At 39.4% G+C, this 25,470-nt stretch overlaps 1 protein-coding gene across 1 annotated transcript in view; it reads left to right on the top strand.

Annotated features, from left to right (window-relative positions):
• Positions 1 to 3,721, top strand: part of LOC127634692 (rab effector MyRIP-like) — a 187,717-nt gene extending 183,996 nt beyond the window's left edge. Inside the window, exons 15-16 of the mRNA XM_052114338.1 lie at positions 394 to 466; positions 3,627 to 3,721. Of these exons, the coding sequence (XP_051970298.1) occupies positions 394 to 466; positions 3,627 to 3,682 (129 nt within the window). The 3' untranslated portion in view covers positions 3,683 to 3,721. The remainder of the gene's footprint in view (positions 1 to 393; positions 467 to 3,626) is intronic.
• Positions 3,722 to 25,470: the final 21,749 nt, after the last annotated feature.

Below are 25,470 nucleotides of genomic sequence, written 5' to 3'. Positions count from 1 at the left end.
AAAAAAATAAAAATTCATATTCCATATATCATATATAGCATTTTTTACTTTTATGAGGGTGATTTTTTTTCTTCTTCTTCTAAAAAAAGAAAATTTACTGTGTAATCATGTTATTCAAATACTTAAAATTAAGCAATTCATTAACAAAAGTTCTCAATATGAATATCTAGCCTCCTGCCCATAAAATTAAATCAACATCAAATCATATTTTATATCATAATAGAATAGAAAGCCTTAGAATAGAATATTAACAACTCTACCAGATGTTATAAAAAAAATCATTACGAATGCATTTTTCCCCTAGTATTTTAAAGTAATTTTTGTCACTTTTGGTGGCTTTTTCCCACCGTTAATTTCTGACCCTGGTCTGATGTAATGTTTTTTCTGTGTCAGCCCCAGACACTGGACTCTTCACGCCATCAGAGGAGAAAGCTGCCTGCTCCTCCTCTCAGAAATCTATCATCAGGTATGAACATATTACATACGTCACTAATATTTATCACTCTGTTTTAAAGGGTTAGTGGTTCCAAAGCTATTCTTCTGTGGAATACAGTGTTCAGAGTGCTCTTTTTCATAACAGGTTCTGCGACTGTCGAGGTTCAAAATAGCACCATAAAAGGACCATTGCTCTTGCGTTGAGGTCAGATTTGGCATGCGAAGACATCTCGTGCTACGATCCCATTATTATTAAACATATTTATGATACATTATAATTTTATTCCTGGTCTTGTTTCATGTTTAGTATCTTATTTTATCTCTAGATTATCTTTAAAAAGGCTGTAATATCCTCTGCTACAAATTCAGTCATATTTTCAGAAATACAAAAATGCATACATCCTTTGCTGTCACTTTCAAGTATTTTATTTGTCCATCATGTGCAGTAGAGTATATGTGTGACCACGTCTTATCAACCCACTTACCTCTCAGAAGCAACAATTCCATCTGGTTCACAGAAAAGGGCACATTTTTCTTTCCATTGATGTTGAGCAGAAGAAGGAAAGAAAAAAAACTGTTTTCACACCAAGTGACATTACACATTTTGAATTGAAAAGAAAGGTGAAATGGGTAACCAGTGAAAAGGTGCAAGACTACATGCAATGTGTAAAAAAACACATGGAGAAGAAAAGAGTAGAAGCTCCATTAGGGAAGAAACAGAGAGCGGGCTGGCAGTATAATCTCTTTTTCATCAACAAAATCTTCCAAATAATTAACTGGGTTTTCTCTTTAACTCAAGCCATTGATGTGAACATGATTCATCTTGATTCCTTTATTTCACATTAGCTGAATCTTCAAAGGACAAACTTGCTTGTTCCAGATTAGCTGTTAGTCAGACGATCCTACCAATGGCAAAAGATGGTGATGGCCAGCTTGTAGGAGCTCTAAAGTGATTCTTCAGCCAATGCTGGTTGTGTAACAATGTTTGACAGTTTTTTTTCTCCTTATAATATTTTGTGCTGAATCAGAATCCAATTCGTTAAAAAAAAAAAAAAAAAAATACAATTCTGTCAATTACTCACCTTCATGTTTTTTTTAAACCTGTATGACTTTATTTTTCCATGAAAGAGAAAAGGAGATGTGCCAGCAGGCATAATGGTAGCCACTGAGTAAGTATCCAATTGGATACTTTTTATCAGGCCTTCATAATTTATTTTTGGTACTTCTCAAATGCCTGCTATGTATAGATTTAATTGTTTTGCTTTTGTAACAGACCAAGACATTCAATATGAAACTATGAAAATTCATTTTAAAACACACAAATTAGTATATGTTTAGAAACAGGATAATCTAAATAGTGAAATAAATGTAAACCATTTCAATATGTATTGTAGGGAAATAATTTCCATACGTTTTCCAAAGATTATAACTCATGCAGTTGTGGCATCATTTTCACCATCAATACAATTTATCTCATAACAGAGTTTTTCAAAGTTAATGTACTTGTTTACCTAGTTGGCAATATTGTAAGTGAAGATCATGCTTAAGATGAAATATGAGACAAGTAATGTTTGAAGAAAACAAAGTAAAGTCAAGGTCATTTTCAATCAAGCTGTAATTTTGCCAAATTATGCAAAAAGTGTGAAAATATTGTATAATTGTGCTTATTTAGGACACATTATTGTAGAAGTAGATCTGGCAGTACTACTCACAAGGTGCATGGATAGAAACAACAGTAAAGGGACAGAGGAATCCAGCAACACTTGCAATGAAAACCTTTATTAAACTTCAAATGAATAACATTAACCCATGCATTTCGGCACATAGGACTTCATCAGGGTTATGATAAAAATACATGACATGCTCATTTAAAACAACTCTGACCAATGAAAGCACACTTAAAACAATCAATCATATTGGGCTCTGGAATTGAATCCCTGCTAATTATTAGGTTATTTAGGGGCGTGCATTACCTCAATCGTTCAATCAGTCAAGTCATTCAACTAATCACAGTGTCAGAAAGGTGTATCAAATAGATTAACAATTCACTAGTGCACCTCACAAATGACCATATAAAAAAATATAGATGTAAACAAAATATATATATTTATTGTAAATCCAGACACAATTTTTCAACACCAAATGTAAAAACATCAGAAGTCAATAACATAAGAACCATCATGATTAAAAATATATAGTAAAAATGCACTTTCTTTGAATGATCAGAAGGTTAGAAGTTCCTCACTGTAACCTCTAACCTTTTTGCTTGTCGAAATAATTTTTTGTGGTAATCAACATTATACCACAAATGCTGTCGATTGAGCTAAACTTGAATTGAACCCGGAATATTCCTTTCAACACAGACAGAATTTGAGATGTGCTGGAAATGACACTGTGGGAAAATTCATGATTTTCATAAAAAATGACAAAAATTACATAAATCTCCTGTGATGCATGTACATACACTGTTAGACATTGTTAGTAGACAACAACAAAAAATGTGAGGGCATACATTTTTTGGTTAAAACAATAGTTTCTAGAAGTCCACAGTGCTAAAAGTGCCCAAAGAAACACTACATTCTTCAACAATTCTCCTATTGTGTTCAACTGATAACAATTCAAATTTGGTTTGGAATGACATGAGAGTGAATAAATAATGACAGGATTGTAATTTTTGGGCAAACTTTCCCTTAAACACATGAGGGTCCATATTACACATCATTAACAGCTATTTGGTGTTCAGAATCTGATCTAGTCTAGCCACAGTGAACACACTAAAATATAGTATTCATAACTGTAGGTGAATGTTTATAACATTGAAATGTTTATTCATTTGTATATAACTAGTTATGGAGTAAAACTGAGCTGTCCCTGGCTGTGTATAGCACCTGCCTTTCCTCTTTATGTTTTTCCACATAATACCCCTGACAATTATAAGAACAGCCCTCAAGGTAATCGATTCTTGTAATTAGATTTTGCAAACATGCTTACGTAAAGTTACGTGCAGGTCTAAGAGACTCAATTGTTAAAGCACATCTGCACAATATGGCAAAATAGGATTATGAAAATGTGCTTCCATAACATCTCTATGCCTGTATGCCTATTCTAGCCCTTGGATGAAATCTATATTTATGAGTCAGAAACTACTTGCATATGTTCTCTAAGAGTGTGTTTTGAATTTCATCCATCAGAAAAGGAAGTCAAACCTGAGCCACAGGTGAGATCTATGAAGCCATTACAACAGTGAGTCGTTTCATGTCACAATCGTGACATGTTTCTCAAATATGGCTCCATATCACTTCATCATTTGACTGCTAGGACCATCAGGCTGTTCCACCCCTGTGCCTTGATCCACTACTGGTCCTCCAATTTGATCAGCATTAAGGCTACTAGTCAACCCCAGGCCTGATCACAACCCATGTGGGGTTGACCTCACATCTGACCCCTTGAACTCTACCAAAACGTGGAGCTCTAAACCTCCAGATATGGGGGGACTTCCCTCTCTGCCTTAATGGAGACAATATTCCTTCAATGAACCACCACAGAGGGTTGTAATTATAGATTTATACACATGTAATTACTGTATGTGTAACATAGATGGACAACGGTAAATGTTAACAAGCTGGGACTTCACCTCTTAATCTTTTTCTAACTGTTTGCTGAGTGTTGTACATGTTTGAATTCTGTATGTTGGCAATGTGACAGGGAAGAAAACATGGGGTGATCATGTGACCTGCAAAAAGAAACTGGAACATATTTGGTAACAGTTTTAAATGTATGAAATGTCTCTGTGAAAGTAAGCAAAATACCTGCAGGACCTGTTTGATGTAAATTCATCAGTTTTGTGTCATATCTGGCACAAATAACTCAGGTTTCCTTTTCCGATGATCCTTTTTGAGTTGTTTCTTAAAGGCACTGTTTTGAGTGAATCAGTATTCAAAACAACTGTTGAAAATTATAATTTTGCAAATAATGTTTTGAGAAAAAAGTGTCAAGTAGGCTACTACTGCAAGGTACTCAACCACCTTGCCATATAATGAGTTTGTATGTGTACACTTGAATGTGTGTGCAGAATCATAAACCCCCTGTGTATTCACACTTGTGTCCAAATCAACCCAGTCTATCCGGTGAGCTCTTGAGTATGACTATCAAATCAATGCCCATATCCCTTCTCAAATAGAAGCACTTCTATAATTTGTCCACAAGTGTTGTGGATTTTGTTGACTTGTAATATTCTTTTATTAATTTCAAATGACTTGGAGTCGCATGGTGTTCTCAGAGCACTGCATAAGTATTACAATTAAGCTACAAAAAGAGGATAGGTTTGCATTTTTCAGACATGTCCAACCAAAAAACTAGTGTAATGTTTCAGTAGAGTAACATTTTTTGCAATTGATAATGATGCATAGGAATAGAATTTATAACCATTAGAAAATATAATAAGTATTGCACATTGTTATGATAGTTTGACAAAGCCAACATATATTTTTTCTTCAGATTTGGTTTAGGTTATTTTTTTTAATCCTGGCCAATCAAAAATCACCTAAAATCCCATAGACTTACATTAACAGAATGTTCAAACAGGCAAAGACTACTCAAATTCCAATTGTCAAAAAAGTCACACAACAAACCCACACAAGGCCTTAAATGTGCTTTTCCTGTATCTCTGGCTCTCTATTTATCTATCTATCTATCTATCTATCTATCTATCTATCTATGTATCTATCTATCTATCTATATATATATATATATATATATATATATATATATATATATATATATATATATATATATACACACACAAATCAGCCACAACATTAAACCCACCTGCCTAATATTGTGTAGGTCCCCCTTGTGCCGCCAAAACAGCGCCAACCCACATATCAGAATATCAATCTGAGATGATATTCTTCTCACCACAATTGTACAGAGTGGTTATCTGAGTTACCGTAGACTTTGTCAGTTCGAACCAGTCTGGCCATTCTTTGTTAACCTCTTGCATCAACAAGGCATTTCCCTCCATCCACAGAACTGCCACTCACTGGATGTTTTTTGTTTTTGGCACCATTCGGAGTAAATTCTAGAGATTAGTGTGTGAACATCCCAGGAGATCAGCAATTACAGAAATACTCAAACCAGCCCGTCTGGCACCAACAATCATGCCATGGTTCAAATCATTGAGATCACATTTTCCCCCATTCTGATGGTTGATGTGAACATTATCTGAAGCTCCTGACCCGTATCTGCGTGATTTTATTCACTGCACTTTTGCCACACAACTGGCTGATTAGATCATTGCATGGATGATTGTTGGTGCCAGATGGGCTGGTTTGAGTATTTCTGTAATTGCTGATATCCTGGGATATACATATATATACACACACACTGGGGGCCAAACGTTTGGTAAAATTTACAGATTTTGCTCTTATGGAATGAAATTGGTACTTTTACTCACCAAAGTGGCATTCAACTGATCACAATGTATAGTCAGGACATTAATAACATGAACAATTACTATTACAATTTGGAAAACAAATTCAGAACTTCTGAAACTACTTCAAAGAGTTCTCATTAAAAATTCCTCCACGTGCAGCAATGACAGCTTTGCAGATCCTTGCCATTCTAGCTGTCAGTTTGTTCAGATACTCATGTGACATTTCACCCCACACTTCCTGTAGTACTTGCCATAGATGTGTCTGTCTTGTCGGGCACTTCTCACACACCTTACAGTCTAGCTGATCCCACAAAAACTCAATGGGGTTAAGATCCATAACACTCTTTTCCAATTATCTGTTGTCCAATGTCTGTGTTTCTTTCCCCACTCTAACCTTTTCTTTTTGTTTTTCTGTTTCAAAAGTGTCTTTTTTTTTGCAATTCTTCCCATAAGTCCTGCACCCCTGAGTCTTATCTTTACTGTTGTGCATGAAATTGGTGTTGAGCAGGTAGAATTCAATGAAGCTGTCAGCTGAGGACATGTGAGGCGTCTATTTCTCAAACTAGAGACTCTGATGTAATTATCCTCTTGTTTATTTGTACATCTGGCCTTCCACATCTCTTTCTGTCCTTGCTAGAGCCAGTTATCTTTTGTCTTTGAAGACTGTAGTTTACACCTTTGTATGAAATCTTAATTTTTTTTATATATATATATATAGCCTTCATGCCTCAAAACAATGATTGACTGACGAGTTTCTAGAGAAAGCTGTTTCTTTTTTGCCACTTTTGACCTAATATTGACCTTAAGACATGCCAGTCTATTGCATACTGTGGCAACTCAAAAACAAACACAAAGACAATGTTAAGTTTATTTAAAAAAAAAAAACAAATAGCTTTCAACTGTGTTTGATTTAATGGCAAGTGATTTTCTAGTATCAAATTAGCAATTTAGCATGATTACTCAAGGATAAGGTGTTGGAGTGATGACTGAAATGAGATTAGATCTGATCGAAAATCACTTGTTTCAAATAGTGATGGTGCTGTATTTTACATCAGTAAATGTCCTGACTATACTGTGATCAGTTGAATGTCACTTCGGTGAATTAAAGTACCGATTTCATTCCGAAACAGCAAAATCTGTAAATTATTCCAAACTTTTGATCGCTAGTGTGTATACCCATATATCTTTCTATCTTTAATTTTTGAAACTAACTTTCAAACATGCTTTGTCAAGCCAACATTAGAATTTGTATTTAAAACTCTACATTAGTTATAGTATTATGATACATAGCAAAACAAATATAACTTTATTAAAGTATTCTACAGAGGCATTATTTATTTTTATTTTATTACATTATTTTTTGCATCAAAGCATTCGAGACCCCTTGTGTATATTTCCTTAAGCCAATGGATAATAATCTAATAATATACAGTATGAAATAGTATTTTCACCATTTAGGTACTTTGCCTTCCCCATTATACTCTCTATAGAGGAGCTGTTCTGTTTTCACTGTCTCAAACGGGTCCTGCTCCTTGTTGTTGTCTATGGCAATGTTTGTGTATAATAGCATGTATCACGTTTCTAATAGATGTAAAAAAAAAAATCCCATGAATAGCACAGTCAAGAAATTGAAATGTTCTACAGTGTTATGTATTTTTCTATTTTAACAATTACAGAAATGAAAAATTTATTGCAAAAAAGAGATGCAATTTTGTAATACCGTAGGCTCAAGTGTAATTTGGTTTGTTGATAGACTGAAACAAAATGATCCTTGTGTATTTTAACCAATAAGTGTTAACAGGATGAAAAAGAAACTATTCTGAAACAAAAAGAAAGAAGCCAATGAATTCTCATGTGCCAAATTTGTTCTTTCAGAAACAGTGTTCAGTTATACATGAATAAAATTTGCATTCCTAAAGAAACTCAGAACTGCTCCTGTTTCTTGTGGTGGAATATTTAAAAGCGGCAGCAAATTTATTCTCAAGATGTAGGCCCAATAAACACAATTCATTTGTGTAATTCAATTGAGGAGATGTAGATGTATAATCCATTTTAATAGGCTACTTCTAGAATAGTCTACTCTAGAATATTGTTGCCTCCTTTATAAGTTATATGTTTTTCATCTTTTGCAAGTTACTTTGGATAAAAATGTGTGCCAAATGAATCAATGTAAACATGCTAATAAGAGAAAGGGGGTCAAGCGTACATTCATTTGTTGATTTATTTATTAATATAGACTGCATTTGAAATATGTACAGATATTTTCATTTGCCAGTTAGATTATTGGAAATAAATATTGACACATAGACAGAGAGAGTGTGAGAAAATGGTAATTATACACACTAATGCACTTGAATAATTACAGGCAGCTGTGTGCATGAGGATGTCACGGTAACCAGTCTGAATCCTCCTGTGCCTGTGCGCTCCGCAAGCTCTCTTTATTCCTGAGAGTGTTCAAGAGGAGCTCCAGAGATCTGACCACCGGCTGCAGCCCACCTCCACTCTGTCTCTTCCCAAACCGCCCGATGGGTCTCACACCACGCCCCACATACCAGAACGGGTCAATTTCTGGACCTGATTGAGACAGATTTAAAAGATGGTTATATTAAAATGCGTATTTGACAGCGTATCCTGTTTGTTGTCAATAATAAATCTTGGTAAGCAAAACCAGCCTCAGAAACACCTTGGGTACACCTTCTTTGAAGCCCGTCTACACTAGGCAATGTTTTGTTGGGTTTCTTATAATTTGTTACAGGATGTAACAAACTAATCGGTTTAGTCAAGTCTGGCTGACTCAATCTGACTACATGAGGGCACACCAACAGATTAAATTTTTAAGGGTCAGATCAGGTACAGCTCCCATATATAACTCCTTAAGGTAACAGCTGTGCAGTTTCACTTGTGTGAACAGTATGGTGTATGTTTTGCATTATAAAGCTATTTTAAGGCTTAAGTTAAACATAATGCATTATATTGAGAGGCTTAAAATAAAGTGTAGATCTTATTGGAATGAGCACTGTGGGTTCAGTTGTTTATGGAAAAGAAGAGATTAAGAATACCTTTATAAAGCAAAAACTTCAGCACATGAGTAAAACTATTAACAGCTGCTCCACTATCTTGCCATTGCTCACTGCTCTATTTTCAATTAACGCGCAACAGTCACTTGTAATGTTATAAATAACGTGCATTAAATGGCTAAATAAGTTCGATGAAAGTTCCACTTACTTCTGTTATCGACGATGTGGAGGTCGTGCTCTACTGTGGTTCCGTGTGCATAAGTCGCAGTCGTGGATAAAACGAACAGCAGCAGGAACGCGACCGTCCCCAACCGCGACCGAATCAGGCACTTTGTCACCGGCTGAGCGAAAGCGTCAGACAGCATGCTGGGTCTGGATACAGGGCACCTGGAGGAAACAGAGCATGTGTAGGAAAGTAAGCGCAATTTTAAACACTTTAAAATATTTTTTAATGTAGGGCCTAGGCTATATAATAATGTGCTATTATTTATATTAGGCCTATATCAATCATTATTAGGCTAATCCTAATGGTTTGATATTGCCAGAATTTGCCATTCATTTGTTTCTAATAATTTGTGATATTAAAATAGCTAATACTAGGCCTAATAATGTTTGTTTGGTAATTAATGACCTCTATGCTTCTCTATTCTCAAGTTTAACGTGTTAGCGTATGAGGGCGTTCATACAGGACACGTTCTTGGATTCAAAAACAACCAGTAACAGGGCTAGCAGTGCGTTTTTAGAAGTTACACAATTTCAACGCCTCTTTAAAACGAAACGTTGAGAGGAAAAACAGTGTGACGCGACGAAACGGTCAAATAACTTACTAGGAGTGCCTTTAGGTTGAGTTTTTGCATCCGTCTGCACAGTTTTTCAATTGTTTATATATAGCCTATGTAAATGCGATAGATGGACGTCTTTGACCGTTTTGCTGCGTCTCGTTTGCGCCGTTTAAATTTAAAAAGAACTTCAACGGTTAAAATTCGTTGTGTGTTCGTGGCGTTGCGTCTAGCTTTTTAACACAATCACGTGAACTATGTGAACGCCCCTTACTAGCTTTGAAGAAGTTAGCAATAATAAATACAATCCAAAATGTCAACATATTTGACTTCAAAATAATGTATTAATTTATTATTATTATTTTATTATTATTTTCACATTAGTTTATAACCAAAAGCTGTTGAAATTTATGAGAGTTTTTAGACTTACGTGTGTATTTGGACGCTTGCTCTTCAGTAACAGGTGTTTCAGTGGCGAGTCAATTCTTCAGTCGAAGTAATTTAGAAATGTGAAGATGTCGCGCTTATATATTGCAAGGAGTGTCACTAAATGGATTAGATTGCGTCAATCTCACAGGACATCCCTCCACACGCGCGCGCGCACACACACCATCAGCAGCATCCTCTCTGTACTTCTTTGATCATTTGACTCGGATCCATCACTGTGAAAGAGAATCACACACGCCTTGACACACTCCATCAGCGTGTCTCTGACACACACAACATTCATTTATTTAAGAAACACCAGCATGCCCAAGTTTTTAGTCCCATGAGATCACTGAGAATGCACAATTAAGGCTTACTGAAAATGAATGATATATAGGTCTATAGCAATGCAATTTGTGATGAATGTGCATTGTAATACTGATGCCTTCTCCTCATTAAAGGGTTACATAATGGTTGTAAAACTTTAATTAACATTCACCAACAGATCATTATTTAAAGTTAATTTAAAGGAAATGTTCACCGAAAAGTAAATGATGGTATTCTCCCTCATGCCATTCCAAACCCATATGACTTTCATGGAACACAATAGGTGGTATTGTGAAGAATGGTCAAGTTGCTCTTTTCCAAATGATAAATGCATATAAGGGGCTCTCAAGGCCTACAAAAAGTAGTCCAAATTGTGCATTGTATTTCAAGTCTTCTGAAGACATATCAAAGCTTAAGTCATTATTTACTGAAAATCTTGCAATCCGCCATAGCTCTTTAAAATATAATTCGCAATTAAGCATATTCAAATTTGGCGCATCACCAGTGGCATTTGGCATTTGGTGACGTAAAATCTGGTGCCAGCCATTTTTGCTTGAGAGGTTTAATTATGTCCAAGGATGAACAAGATTTGAGAGCTTTTGCAAAGGGCAAGAATTTTTATTTTGCAATGAACCAGCGGTGCCATAACAAGTTAGAAAGTAGTATTGCCAAATTTTCACGGCAAGTCGTATCACAATAAAATAAGTGGGCTACCTGCTATAAAAGCATGTTTGTTTGTTATCTTTTTCTTTTTTCAATTTTGAGTTCATTTACTGTATGTAAGCATATTATCACTGCATACTTCTTTATAAGTAGATATTTATTATTTTACTGTGTTACTTATATCTCTTTGCATATATATGTTATCAGGGGCACCTGCAGGAGTTCATTTGTGGCTATGCACAGGAACCTAACCAATAAAAGTAGTGCACCGTTACTGTCTAGAGGGTTCTGGGGGCATGCACTCTCGTGAGAAATTGTTTGCAAAAACATCAAAGCGTTCAATTCTGTTGACTTTGAGAGAAGCATTTTTATATCTTCTTCCATATTTGTATTGACATTTATGTAACTATTAGCTAAAAAGCATTTCTAAAAGACTTGTTCATGGAACACAGCACTAGTTGAAGTTTCTCAACTGTTTGTAGATTAATATCCACTTCATCAAGCACTCTGTTTGTTTCATGTTTCTCTATCCAGAATCTGTTTCACTGTGTGAGAAACAATCTTAATCTCACAGGGGTCTACTTTTCTTTAGTTTTTTCAGATGGAATAATTTTTTAAGTATATAGTCTTCATTGTGCCCTTTCTTAATTCACTTTTGTTTCCCAGCAAGACTTGATGAATATATGTGCTGACTTTAAATTATAATATATATCTTTTTTTAAAACAGGTCATTAAAAATATAGTTCAGCCAAAATGTTTATTTCTGTCATCATTACTCAACCTCATGTTGTTCCCCACTTGAATTTCTCTCTCTCTTCTGTGTAGGCAGAATGTCAGTCTTAGTCACCATTCACTTTCACTGCATCTTCTTTTTTCCATACAACGAAAGTGAATATTGAGACTAACATTCTGCCTAACATTTTAATTTCCAAAGAAGAAAGAAAGTCATACAAGTTTGCAAAAACATGAAAATGTGATGTGATGACAGAATTTTCATTTTGGGTGAACTATCCCTTTAACAGTCAATGCTCACGAGTATGCACTGAACATGTTAACAGATGAATTCCTAAAAGAGGGGACCTTGTTGCTAAATCAGTTATGATGCTTACTGAAAGACAATAACATATTAAAGTAATTCAATTATATTTAGAATATTATCCATGTATATTACAAGTATTAATATTATAGTATTTATATTATAAACATGTATACTATTACTGGGATTCTTATATTCAGATGTGTAGTTTTTTGCCAGAAGGGTTGTGGTAGAATGCATAAACTTCATAAAAACAGCATACGGAACATTTTAAGATACCCAACAGCTTTCGAAAAAATCGGAGAGGACACACTAAAGATGGTGGACTAAATACAAATTTTATTAAAGAAAATATTATTTCGTAAAATAATAATAAAAAGAACAAGATTCAGTTGTTGCAGATCCATTGTAGACTGTAATCTGGTCACATTTATTTTAATAAACTGATCTCCCAGAATATTCTGTAGGATAGATAGAAGTCAAATTAAGTTCCCCCAAAATGACACTATTACTTTAGTCTAAAAGAGTTTTACACACGGGAGAGATTCAATTATATAATTTCAGATGAAAGTGGTAGCTATCACGGCCAAGCAAGTAGCTACATAATTGTAATTTGGTAACCTATGTAGGATTATCCATGAACAAAGCCATCAAATGAACACAACATCACATTCCACAGATCAGAGAGCTCCCCACCGAGCCATTAGAGAGTCATAAAAACTAATCCATGGCACCTAAATTGCTGAAGGAGGCCGTCTCTCCCATGCCTGTTAATCTCAAACTAGGGTTTGTAATGACAGAGCTGACCAATAAAGAAGATCCTTCTTTGTTCCACAAATTTAAACACTGACCTTCTGAACTACCACACAGAGCTAAAGCAGGTTTTCTTTGAAAGGTTTCCTTGTTAGATCCTCATGAGATCCTCATCCATGTCCCAGTACATGTGATTTAACCCTATAAAATATACACCATACCTAGCCTTGCTAGATAGTTCTGAAAATGACCTGTGATCACTTGTTTAACTGACAAATTAATTATTATAACTAATGTACCTTTTAAAATATGGGTAGTGATTGGTAATCACATATAACTGACAAATCGATGATTATAATCTTTAATCTGGTATTTTTAATCACATTAAACTAAGAATGGTAACTATTCAACTGGATATTATTCCCTGACAATCAGGTTTCTCATAACGTATTTGTATTATGTACTATCTATGTTGTAAAACCAATTAATTGACCAGTATGATTTGTAACCAGGGATGTTTATGTTTTGTAACTTACACATATAAAAATCATGAAATAATGTCATATTTAGTATGTAAATGCTTGCTTATTTATGTAGAGAATGTTGATGACAACGAAAGCCATGTCTCTTGCACCGTTTTTAAGATATAAAGTTCATGATTAATCTATTTTGAGCGGGAGTTGAAAGAATCTTCCACACAAAGTATTTTAAATCAACTTTGGGAAATTGACAGACCAGTCGACCAAGTGACTCTGAAAAGCCACTTCTGATTGGCTCAGGACACCTTTGGGGTGTGCCCAATTTCAGTTCAAATGTTTCCAAAACAGGAAGAAAGCTCTTCTGTTTTTTCTTCTCTGTTGCAACGCTCTCATGGAACCATCGCTTGGTCTCCTCTCTTCGGTTCTCTTGCTTCTTTCTAATCCTCTGTGCCATGTAGAGTCCAAGGAAAACTTGGGACACAAGTCCCGAGGAAGCCTCTCACTCTCTGCTCTACATTTCACACAAAGGGAGTCGCGAGTCCTCTTGCAGAAGGCCTCACTTGAACCAGACAATAACTATCCACGATCATAACAGAGTCCAAGACATTGACGGAACTAACTTTCGACAAAGACCCAAAGAACCAAGCAACACGAGGAAATGCAACGCATTGAATCGCAATGACACGGAAGAACATCTCCACACTTTTGCTCAAAGTGCTGGTGTACTAGTTGAATACTTTTGGTAATCCGATTGCAAATCGATTTAGACTTAAAGAAGGATAAATGGTTCTTAAGGTGTTGTTAACAGACTCCATAAAGTTCATTTTCTCTGTTTTGTTCATTTATTTCACATGCAGACACTTTACTCACCAACCTGTTTCATGTTTTATGTGTTAGATTAGTTTATGTTTAGAATAGTAATAAAGTTTGTCTGTATTCAAAGATGAATGACTATGGTATATTTTGATAAATAATCTCATCCCTGTTTTTAAAGAGTTTGCTTCTAAATATGTGTGATATTATTTTCAATAAGCCATGAGAATAATATCACTCCAATATTTGAATTAATCTTAATTCCCTTATTAAAGCTAATTCCTTACAATAGAAATGTGAGCGGATACAACGAGACGTTGTATTACGATTGTAATGGTGAATGCAATTTAAATAATCTAGTTATTTGTCATTTATCTTTCTTATAATGGTTGTCAAACGCAACTAATTCCATTATAAATTTCCTTACACAATAATGATGTAGAATAAGGACAGTTTAATTTAATTCATAGCTCACACATACTGTTTCCCTACATATAATGGTGGAGGTACGCGAGCACTTTAACCCATCCCATGTATATTTATACTACCAAATGTGTTAAACCTAGATAACCAAATAATAGCCAAGAGAACCATATACTAATGTAGACCAAACTAAGAGAGCTAGACAGAAAGTTAGCTAGCTAGTAAGCCTATTGCCAGTGTACAGACAAATAAATATATTTCATAAAGGTTAAATAAAAACAGTTAAGTCTTTTGAAATATATTCCACTACAGATTACAGAAAACATGCTGTAAAATGTCATTTGTAATGTAGTCTGTTAGATTAGTCAAGGTCAGTAAAGTTGTATTACTTCTTCAGCACTGGTAGATTTTTTCACTTGTTTTGACTATAATAACTCTTCCAGTATAGAAGAAATACACAAGTTAAAAATACATTCTCTGAAAAACCTAAGTATCTTATGCAGTGTTGTTTCTAAAACAAGATAAATAAAATTTCCTTTCTTGCAAAAAATATATCCCCTTCTCCTCTTCCTTTTGTTTTTATTAACAGTATGATCTGTGGTCTAGCCAGCCAATAAAAACTAACCACCTCATCACTGATTGGCTGAAATGATGGCACATTATAATGGTGTGAACTTGTTGAACAGACAAGCAGTCAAAGCTATGAGCATGTGCAAATTCTTATTCAAATAAACTTTATTCAATTGCAGAATTGATTTTTGTTTGCTCAAAGTGAATTCATCTTTGCAAGAAGACATAGTATATTGCTTTACAAAACACGCATGCAAAATTCCTTTTTTGTGCGTTCAAAATATAATCTTGTGCATGCAGCATATTTTTGTGTGCTCAAAATAAAATCTTGCAAGCTCAAAGTATAATTTTGCATACAAAGAAAATGTTTGTGCTCTAAAAAATATCATATTGCGCACTCAAAATATAATTTTGCATGCGCAGAATTCTGGCACACATATAACTCCATACAGATCTGTGTAGTCCCACCACTGCATTCCGTGTTCCTTCCCATGAATACATCTCTGCATGTAGGTGCGCTGAACACTGTAACCGGAAATGCCTGAGACGCACTAGGTAGAACACGGAAGCAGTTGTGCAAGTAATCCATTGGTTCCATATTTACATAATTGGAAAAACATGGATGCTTGCCTATGTGGAAGGGGGATTTTTTTTTTTTTCAAATTTACCAAGTTTGTTGTCTCTGGACTTTATGATCTCCGGTATCCAGGCAGTTTAAGATTAGAAAATAACAATAAAGAAAAAGACAATCAGAACAAACACAACAGAATTCCAGTAGCAAAAACTGCACCACCAACAAAGCCTCTAGGTATGTCTCACAATCTTTTCCATCTCATTGGATGGTTGTTGCAGGAGAGAAGATCCATTCTAGTGCATCTGTTTAGATTGGAGTCAACTCATATTTGTAATTTCATTCACGTTTCAACCCCCCCAATCAGATATGATGTTTAAATTAATTACGTAAGTCACTGTCATTCTTTTCAGCGCAGACACTCATTGTTAATCAAAATAATCTAAATGTTTTAAATTGATTGAGTGAATTCATTCTTTGGGTTTTATTTAGACTGCATGTTTGACAGATTTATTAACAGGCTTTACCCCAAAGAGACAGCAGCTTCAATCATTCCAATTCACCCTGTGCTGTTTTGGGGAGGTTTGGGGTGTAAATCTAAGCCTACACAGAGAGTGGGTTGATACAAGCATTGATCAGCTGTAGTTTTCTGTGCACTAAATTCCAGATTACCAGCCTTCCTCGCAAACTGTTCAAAGGACAATTACTGCGTCTAACTAGTGTGGGTGTGTATGTGTGTGTGAGCAAGCATGCCTTTTGGAGAAAATTATAGTGAAGGTCAGCATCACCATGCAGTGAAAACAGCACACAGACCTTTGATTCTTTTTCTTAACTTATATAATATACAGGTGATCATAGATACTAAGGACATTTTTCATCAATGCAATACATACACATGTTTTATCACATGTCTTGTTTAATGTGGATACATATATTTAGACAGGATGGTGAAATCTCAATAGCCATCCACAAGCAGAAGTTCAGAACATTAAAGGTAAAGTTTTTGCTAAATTAAAATAGTAGTCCCACCTCAAACTCACACCATTAGATGGGCCAATCTTAATTGAAAAGGCCCCTTCTCTAAACTGTTGTGACAAAGTTGGAAGAACACAATTTGCAAGAATGTCATTGTATGAAATTACATAGGCTTTGTTCTCAGATAAACAAACCCATTATTTGGAAAGGGGTGTCAACTTACTTTTGGCCATATTGTTTCCTCAGCAACAGTTATGTTAATCCTCTTCATTGCTGTTGATATTGATGATTCTTGTTTTGTCACGAGCTAGACATTTCAAATTAAACATTTTTTTATAAAAGTATGCTCTTCAGTTATATACAGTACACTGATCGGCCACAACATTAAAACCACCTGCCTAATATTGTGTAGGTCCCCCTTGTGCCACCAAAACAGCACCAACCCACATATCAGAATATCAATCTGAGATGATATTCTTCTCACCACAATTGTACAGAGTGGTTATCTGAGTTACCGTAGACTTTGTCAGTTCGAACCAGTCTGGCCATTCTCGGTTGACCTCTCTCATCAACAAGGCATTTCCATCCATCCACAGAACTGCTGCTCACTGGATGTTTTTTGTTTTTAGCACCATTTTGAGTAAATTCTAGACACTATTGTGTGTGAAAATCCCAGGAGATCAGCAGTTACAGAAATACTCAAACCAGCCCATCTGGCACCAACAATCATCATTGCAATTATCTATCAGCCAATCATGTGGCAGCAGTGCATATAATCATGCAGATATGGGTCAGGAGCTTCAGTTAATGCTCACATCAACCATCAGAATGGGGGAAAATGTGATCTCAGTGATTTGGAGCCTGGCATGATTATTGGTGCCAGATGTGCTGGTTTGAGTATTTCTGTAACTGCTGATCTCCTGGGATTTTCACACAAGGAATACAAGGAGAAACATCCACTTGGAAAAAGAGAGACCCATACATTCTAGGACATTTACTTTTATTGTTTTATAGAAGAAAGGCAGTCATACAGGTTTGTGATGACATGATGGTAAGTAAAGTATGACTTAATTTTATTTATAAATGAGCTATTATTTTAAAGATCATTGGACTAATGCTGTTGTGTGCTAAAAGTTGAAATTAGTGACGCATGTTAAGGCAAGCATTACTATACTATTACTAGTGTTTATGTACTTAGGTTTAGGGTTTACACAAACCCAATGTATTACACTATAAAATGTACTATGTGATAACTACTAAAAAATTATGGTGACAATATTACACATAATATAAGTTTTAAGAACTTTTTAAACCTTGTTTTTAAAAATAAAAAACTGTAATTAAATCATGTGAAGTGACCAAAATTAGTTCGTATTTAAGCCTGTTTTTTTTTTTGTTGTTTTTTTTAATGAAATCTCTTTAATAATGAGAAGTAACTCAAATGAGTTGACACATGATGAATTTTAAAATAAATAGTTTATTATAATAATAATATTAGGCTAATTAACTGATTTTTGTAAGGCTTCAAATTATAAAAGTGCCATTTTTACCACTAATATATTTTTCAATGCATTTTGAATGCATTTATCATCATTTTAAAAAGTATTTCTAGCTTTGCATGCTTGAGTTGAAAGCCAAGAAAGACAATGACAGATTAATAACCTGTACCATGAATAAAGATTTTTATCACACTAGTTTAATGACTTAAAATTAAAAATGACTTAAAATGTGTAATTTAAAAATAAAACAGTTAGGCATGGTTACGATTTCTATACAAACCATCATCTCTATCCAAGCCAATAAGTGTCATCATGTTACCCCTTTTCATCTTGGTTAGTTGGAAAGTTAGTTGGAAATGTTTATCCAAATATTGCATACAGGCCAGCTAGCCAGATTTAATCTTGAAAAGGTCAAATTCTTCAAATACAACAAAAGAGTTTGTTGCATCTCCCACTAACAGGTTGTTACATCATAGCACGTCATCAGGAAAGGATTCAACATAAACTTAGTGTAACGTTTGAGCAGTCTTCCGTCTGCCAGGAGACCTCACCTGAATTTTGAACTCTGTCACTACCTGTTCCTGCCACATCAGTTCCTGTCTTGTCATTTTCTGTTCACCATGTATATAAGCTATGTGTTCACATTAATGCATTGTGAAGTATTGCCAGTTAGTCTGCCTAACCAAGCGGTTCTTCCATGCCATTGCTTAGAATGACCGTTCCCTATTGAGAGGTCTCTCCTATTGCGTAAGTAGCTTACGCTATGGGAAAACTCAGTTTCTCGAGAAATATTGAAGTCTTTATGTAAAACGCATTGCAGCTGCACAGCAGACAGTAATGAACGAGGCAGCTCGGTCATTGGCTGTGCTGCGGCAACAATGACGGGGCGACTGAACGCGCGACCAATGGGCGCGCGTCTCGCGTTCGCGCGCTCAGAGCCCGCCGAAATTAGCATAGCCAGGCTATATAATGGGCACCCGTCATGCGAGTTCCTTTAGATTTAATCTCCTTCAGCGAAGACCTTCTCTTCGCTGGATCCTCCGGATTGTTGGAGTCTTTCAGCTCGCTGTCGAAAAGCCTACAGCAGGACTGCTAAGAGGGCGCCGGCGCCTTCAGCCGCCTTGAAGCCTTCTGCTACGCCATCCGGCGCGCATCGCATATCCTTTACTGCAGCGCTTCGCCCCGTAACGCTTTTAAAGTAAAAGAGTAATTTTCCAAGGCGTTGTTTCAAATGCCTTCAGCCTGCGCCTCGTGCAGAGGCTCTCTTCCTGACGGAGATCGGCACGTCATTTGCACTCGCTGCCTGTGACCGGACCACGCAGAAGCTGCACTCATTCAGGGCGGATGCCCCGAATGCGACTCCCTGGGCCTCGCCGAGCTGCGCGTTCGCTTTGCCGCTTTCGCCGCAAACGAGCCTGCTTCCACCGTGCTGCCACCTCTGTTCGAGCCGTGCAAGAAAAAGTGCCGCTCACAGAGGCTGCCGGAGCACGAAGACTTCGGTGACGTCACGCCGGCCCAGTCCCCGCGTGCGTCACTGCTACCAGAGATCGCCCCGCCGCCAGTCCATTTCACGAGAGCGGACCTGCACCCCTCCAACAGAGCGGTGGGTCTCGTCTCGTTTGGCACGTCAGGGGACGACGATGAAAAGGATGACAGCCTTTCTATTAACGCTGCATCCGACGACTGGCTGGGCTCGTTCGACCCCGCGCCATCGACATCAGCGGACACGAGCGCGGGCACCAGCATGGACTCTGAGATCGTCCGTATCCTGTCCAGGGCCGTGGAAGACCTCGGGCTCGACTGGTCTTCTCCAGAAGAACCCGCCCGCAGCCGGCTGGACGAGTGGTTCCTGCAGGGGCGCCGGCAGGCCCCCCGATAGAGACCCTCTCCTTTCTTCCCCGAAGTCCACGACGCACTCACGAAGTCGTGGAAAGCCCCGCACTCTGCTCGCCTAAAGCCTTCTTTTTCTTCCTTGCTCTCCTCAGTGGACGGCGCGAGAGAAAGAGGCTACGAGGCAACTCCGCCCCTCGAGGAGGCCGTGGCCAACCATCTGTGCCCACCCTCCACCGCTGGATGGAAGGCCAAAGCTTCTCATCCCTCGAAGCCCTGCAGATCCACCTCAGCTCTGCCCGGTTGCGCATACGCCGCCGCCCGTAAGCTGCGTCAGCGCTTCACTCAATGGCGGTTTTACAAGTCTATCAGGCCAAACTTCTCCGCACCATTAACGAGTCTGGGCCTGAACCTGAGGCTTTCAAGGACCTGCGCAGCGCCACGGACGCAGCCCTGCGAGCCACAAAGGCCACCGCCCAATCCATCGGCCGGGCCATGGCTAACTTGACTGTCCTTGGCGCCATCTGTGGTTGGCGCTTAGCGGAGATGAAGGACGCGGATAAAGCGCCATTCCTTGACGCGCCTATCACTCCGAGCGGCCTGTTCGGACCGGCGGTGAAAGAATTCAGCTGGCGCTTCACTGAGGCCCGGAAGGATTCGCAGGCTATGCATCACTTCCTGCCCAAGCGCTCCAGCTCGTCTCAGAAACCGCCTCAGCAGCAGCAGCGAGCCAGGGCGGCGCCTCCCGTCTCCCAGCCAAGGAGCAGACCTGAAAAGGACGCTCGACGCTGCTCGCATAAACGCCTAAAACATTACCCAGTCCCCTTACAGGCGGCTGGAAATGTCTATACAGCAGTCAATGGGCCAGTCATAGAACTCGCTCACCTGCAATCAAACGCCGTTTTTACGGCGACACACAGAAACCACGAAAAGAGTCATTTTCTGCCTGTGTCACTAAGGGTTCACATGTCCACACTAAAGTGCGCATTCCCACATATCAATACTGTCCAAACAGTGCCAAATACCTCCCCAGTTCAGGCTGGACGTCCCAAAAATGTAGATCGTGTGCCTATTGTCATGTATGCACCACTACACACAAGCACTGTTCCCACAGTTATAAACACTTCCCCAGTAAAACGGGAAATACTATAAATGTAGTGCGCGTGCCTGCTGTACTGCACGCACCCCTACACACAAACACTGTATGCATAGCCAAGAAATCCCCGCCGCGAGCGGAAGACTTTATGGAAGTGGTGCGCGTGCCTACTACAATATATGCACCCCCACCCATAAGCGCTGCCCATACAGTTCCAAACAGCTCTCTATCTCATGCCGCAAGCATCACAGATGCAATGTGCGAGCCAAGAAACTCCCCGCTAAATGCGGGAAGCTTTATGAATGTGGCGCGCGTGCCTATTATGATGTATGCACCCCTGCACTCGGCACTCAACACGGCTGCTCAGCGCGCACCTGCGCCTCTGAGAGCTGTAGACTCTGTGTTAGCACAAGGCAATTTGCCGGTGGGGCCCATACGTCACTGCGACACGCCCCCAGCCAGCATTCAGCTCATATCTGTGCGAGCAGAAGCCTGGGAAAAAATCCCCGACATGCCAAAATGGGTTTTGAACATAATAAAACACGGTTACTCACTTAAATTCGCTCGCAGACCACCCCGCTTTTCAGCGGTGGTCGAGGCGAAAGTGAGGAAAGATGTGTCACATGTTCTACGCACTGAGGTGCTCAAACTGATAGAGAAGGGCGCTATAGAAACTGTTCCTCCCTCTATGAGCGAGGCGGGTTTTTACAGCCGCTATTTTCTTGTCCCGAAAAAGGACGGTGGCCTCCGCCCCATCCTAGATCTCAGACATCTGAACAAAGCTTTAATGATTCGCTCGTTCAGAATGTTAACAACCAAACATATCCTCGCGCAAGTTCAGCCCTGGGGATTGGTTTCTATCAGTGGATTTGAAAGGCGCTTACTTTCACATTCGATAGCGCCTCATCACAGGCCTTTTCTGAGATTCAGCTCGAGGGACAGTCATACCAGTACACAGTACTACCATTCGACCTATCATTGGCCCCGTACATTCCACGAAATGTATGGACGCGGCACTTTCCCCTGAGACAGCGGGAGTCGCGAATACTGAATTACCTCGACGATTGGCTAATCATAACACAATCAGAGGATCAGTTAATGACGCACAGATCTTGGATTATCAGCCATCTAGAATGCCTGGGTCTGAGAATCAATTTTGCAAAGAGCGTTCTATCCCCCAGCCAGAATATCTCTTTTCTGGGAATAGTGCTAGACTCAGTGCAGATGACAGCGCACCTCTCATCAGAGCGGCGCTCTCTATTCGACGCCTTGCAACATCATTCAGAGCGAGCGCTACGCCCCGTCAAACGATTTCAAAGAATGCTCGGTCTCATGGCCTCGGCATCAGCGGTACTCCAGCTAGGATTGTTGCACATGCGTCCTCTCCAGCTGGCTCAAGAGCCGTGTCCCCACTCCGCAGCGTGGCGCTCGGGCCACTTTTTGATCAGAGCGAATCATGTCTGTATAAAAGCCCTGGCGCCCTGGAAAGCCGTCAACTGGTATCAAACCGGCGTGAGTCTGAGCGTAAATCTGCGGAGAAAAATGACCATGACAGATGCCTCCAAAATAGGATGGGGGCCCTTTACGAGGGCAGGCCTGTATCCGGCTTTTGGTCAAACCCGAAAAGCGCCTACATATAAACTGTCTGGAAATGAAGCGGTCGCCTTGGCTCTCAGAGCCCTGCTTCCGTACCTGAAAAGCGAACACGTCCTGGTCCGAGCGGACAACATGACGGTAGTTTCAGTATATAAATCGCCAGGGTGGACTCAGGTCGAGCTCCTGCACTCTATGGCCAGGAGCTCATCTTATGGTCACAACACCACCTGTGCTCACTGAGAGCAGCGCATGTGCCAGGCGCCGTGAACCAGGGAGCAGACATGCTGTCCAGAGACAAGGTTCTCCCAGGAGAATGGTCTCTCCACCCCTGACGGTTCAGTGGTTATGGCAAAACTTTGGCGAGGCAGAGGTCGAACTCTTAGCCTCCAGGGAAAGCAGCGCAATGCCCCCTTTTCTTCTCAAAGAGCACGGACGCTTCGCCCAAGTCTGGCCGAGCCACCCCTTGTATGCTTTTTCCCCGATCACGATGCTACCTCAGGTCATCAGTCGGATCAGGGAAGTGAGATGTGCAGTGCTCCTGGTAGCCCCACTCTGGAACAACCATACGTGGTTTCCAGAACTGATGCAGATGATGCAATCTGCCCCATGGCCGATTCCGTTGAGGCTAGACCTCCTCAGGCAGGCCAGCGGGATGATTCTTCATCCCGCCCGATCTGTGGGCCCTCCATGCATGGCCCCTCAACGGGTTCCCGAGAACCTCCCCAGTGGAGTTTTGAGAACCATCACTGAGGCGCGAGCACCATCTACGAGGTGCTTATATGCCCAAAAGTGGAAAGTGTTCAGTGACTGGTGTGATACCAAGAGCTTGAACCCCAAATTGTGCGAGATACCAAGTGTACTCGCCTTTTCGCAAGAGCTGCTGGAGGTGGGCCGCACACCCTCCATGCTCAAAGTCTATGTGGCTGCCATAGCGGCGTCACACAATCCTGATAAAGGACATTCATTAGGGAAAAACGATCTAATCATTACGTTTCCTAAGAGGCTTAGGAGGATGAACCCTCCTCGCCCCCTCGGTGCCGATCTGGGACCTGGCCACGGTCCTGGACGCACTCAAGGGTGCCCCGTTCGAACCTCTCCGAACCGTGCACCTTAAACAGCTCTCGCTCAAAACCGCGCTCTTGCTGGCACTCGCTTCAGTCAAGAGAGTGGGCGACCTGCATGCGCTGTCATCAAGCGCTGCTTGCCTGGAATTTGGACCTAATGACTGCAGAGTTGTCCTTAGGCCAAAGCACGGGTATATTCCTAAAGTGCTCGCTACACCCTTCAGAGTACAGGTGATATCTCTGGCAGCGCTATCGTCCCCAGCAGACGAAAGCAACGCTAATTTACTCTGCCCGGTCAGGGCGTTCAGAGTATATTTGGAACGTTCTGCCCTGTTCAGACAGACGGATCAATAATTTGTATGCTTTGGCGGCCGCACTAAAGGTCTTGCAGTTTCAAAGCAAAGAATATCGCGCTGGATAGTGGATGCTATAGCGCTGGCTTATGAAGCCAAGGGCCTTCAATGCCCCTTAGGCGTCAGAGCTCACTCTACAAGGAGCATGGCCTCCTCGTGGGAGTGGTCGAGTGGGATACCCATTGAAGATATTTGTGCGGCGGCAGGCTGGGCCTCGCCTTCGACATTTATCAGGTTTTATAACCTACAGGTCCCCTCATTATATTCCAACATTCTATCAGCCTGACTATAGAATGGAATAGAGTATGTATATGCTGGGCATTGTCTCCTCCCTTATAAGGTCCATCTCTGACCGACTTAGAGGATTTTTTATGCGTACCAGTACATAGAAAACTCAGTACATAAGATATGTGCTTGTGTTTGCACAATGAGCGCCCCACCTTGGGGCAAAGGCGCTCTGTGTTATCCCATTATATAGCTCGCCGTTGGCCGGCTCGTGGAATAATCACTTTGCTTTAAGGCTCAGGCATCTGCCTCTGGCTTTATAGAGCGAAGTCAGCACGCACGGCGTTTTGCAGGGTGTTCCCATAGGGTAAGCTACTTACGCAATAGGAGAGACCTCTCGATAGGGAACGACTCGGTTACTAACGTAACCTCGGTTCCCTGAGAGGAGGGAACGAGTATTGCGTAAGCTGCCGTGCTTGTGCTTGGTCAGTTCGCTTCAGTCCATTGAACCTAAAGGAACTCGCATGCAGGGTTGCCAGATGCCAGCAAGGTTTTCCAGCCCAAAACCTAGTCAAAAACCGCGAGAATGCACAAAAAACCGCCCAAATTTGTTTTGGCTTGTTTCTCGTTATGGTTTCTCGTTTAACACATGATAATCATTAATGAGTTTTAAAATTACCCATTGGTCCGTGTACTTTGCGTCCATTCGTTTATCCTTTTTTAACCTGTAATCAAAAATTAACGGTTGTTGTATTTTTAAAAGGCAAAGTTGAACACCAAAATTTGAATTTGAACTGCAAATGCTGCAGTTAAAAAAATAAAAAAAAATATTGTTTAATAAATAAAATAAATATATAATAAATATTTATTTTTATATAATAAAAAATTTATCTTGACGTATTGTTTATGACTTTTTGCCCCTTTATTAAACATTTAAAATATTCACAAATTAACATGGAAAAAATGTCGATTTTACTGGTATTCTAAGGCCAAACCCGGAAATTATATTTTTCCCACAGTGCTGAATGAGAAGAGCCATGTCTCTGGAACAATACAGAGAGGTGATTTAGGCTGTGGGTGATTTTTAGGCTAATAATAATAATGAC

The sequence above is a fragment of the Xyrauchen texanus genome, chromosome 41 (genome assembly GCF_025860055.1).
Source record: "Xyrauchen texanus isolate HMW12.3.18 chromosome 41, RBS_HiC_50CHRs, whole genome shotgun sequence".
In the NCBI taxonomy this organism is placed as follows: Eukaryota; Metazoa; Chordata; class Actinopteri; order Cypriniformes; family Catostomidae; genus Xyrauchen; species Xyrauchen texanus.
Note: the sequence above shows the minus strand (reverse complement) of the source record. Positions and strands in the feature narration are given on the sequence as shown.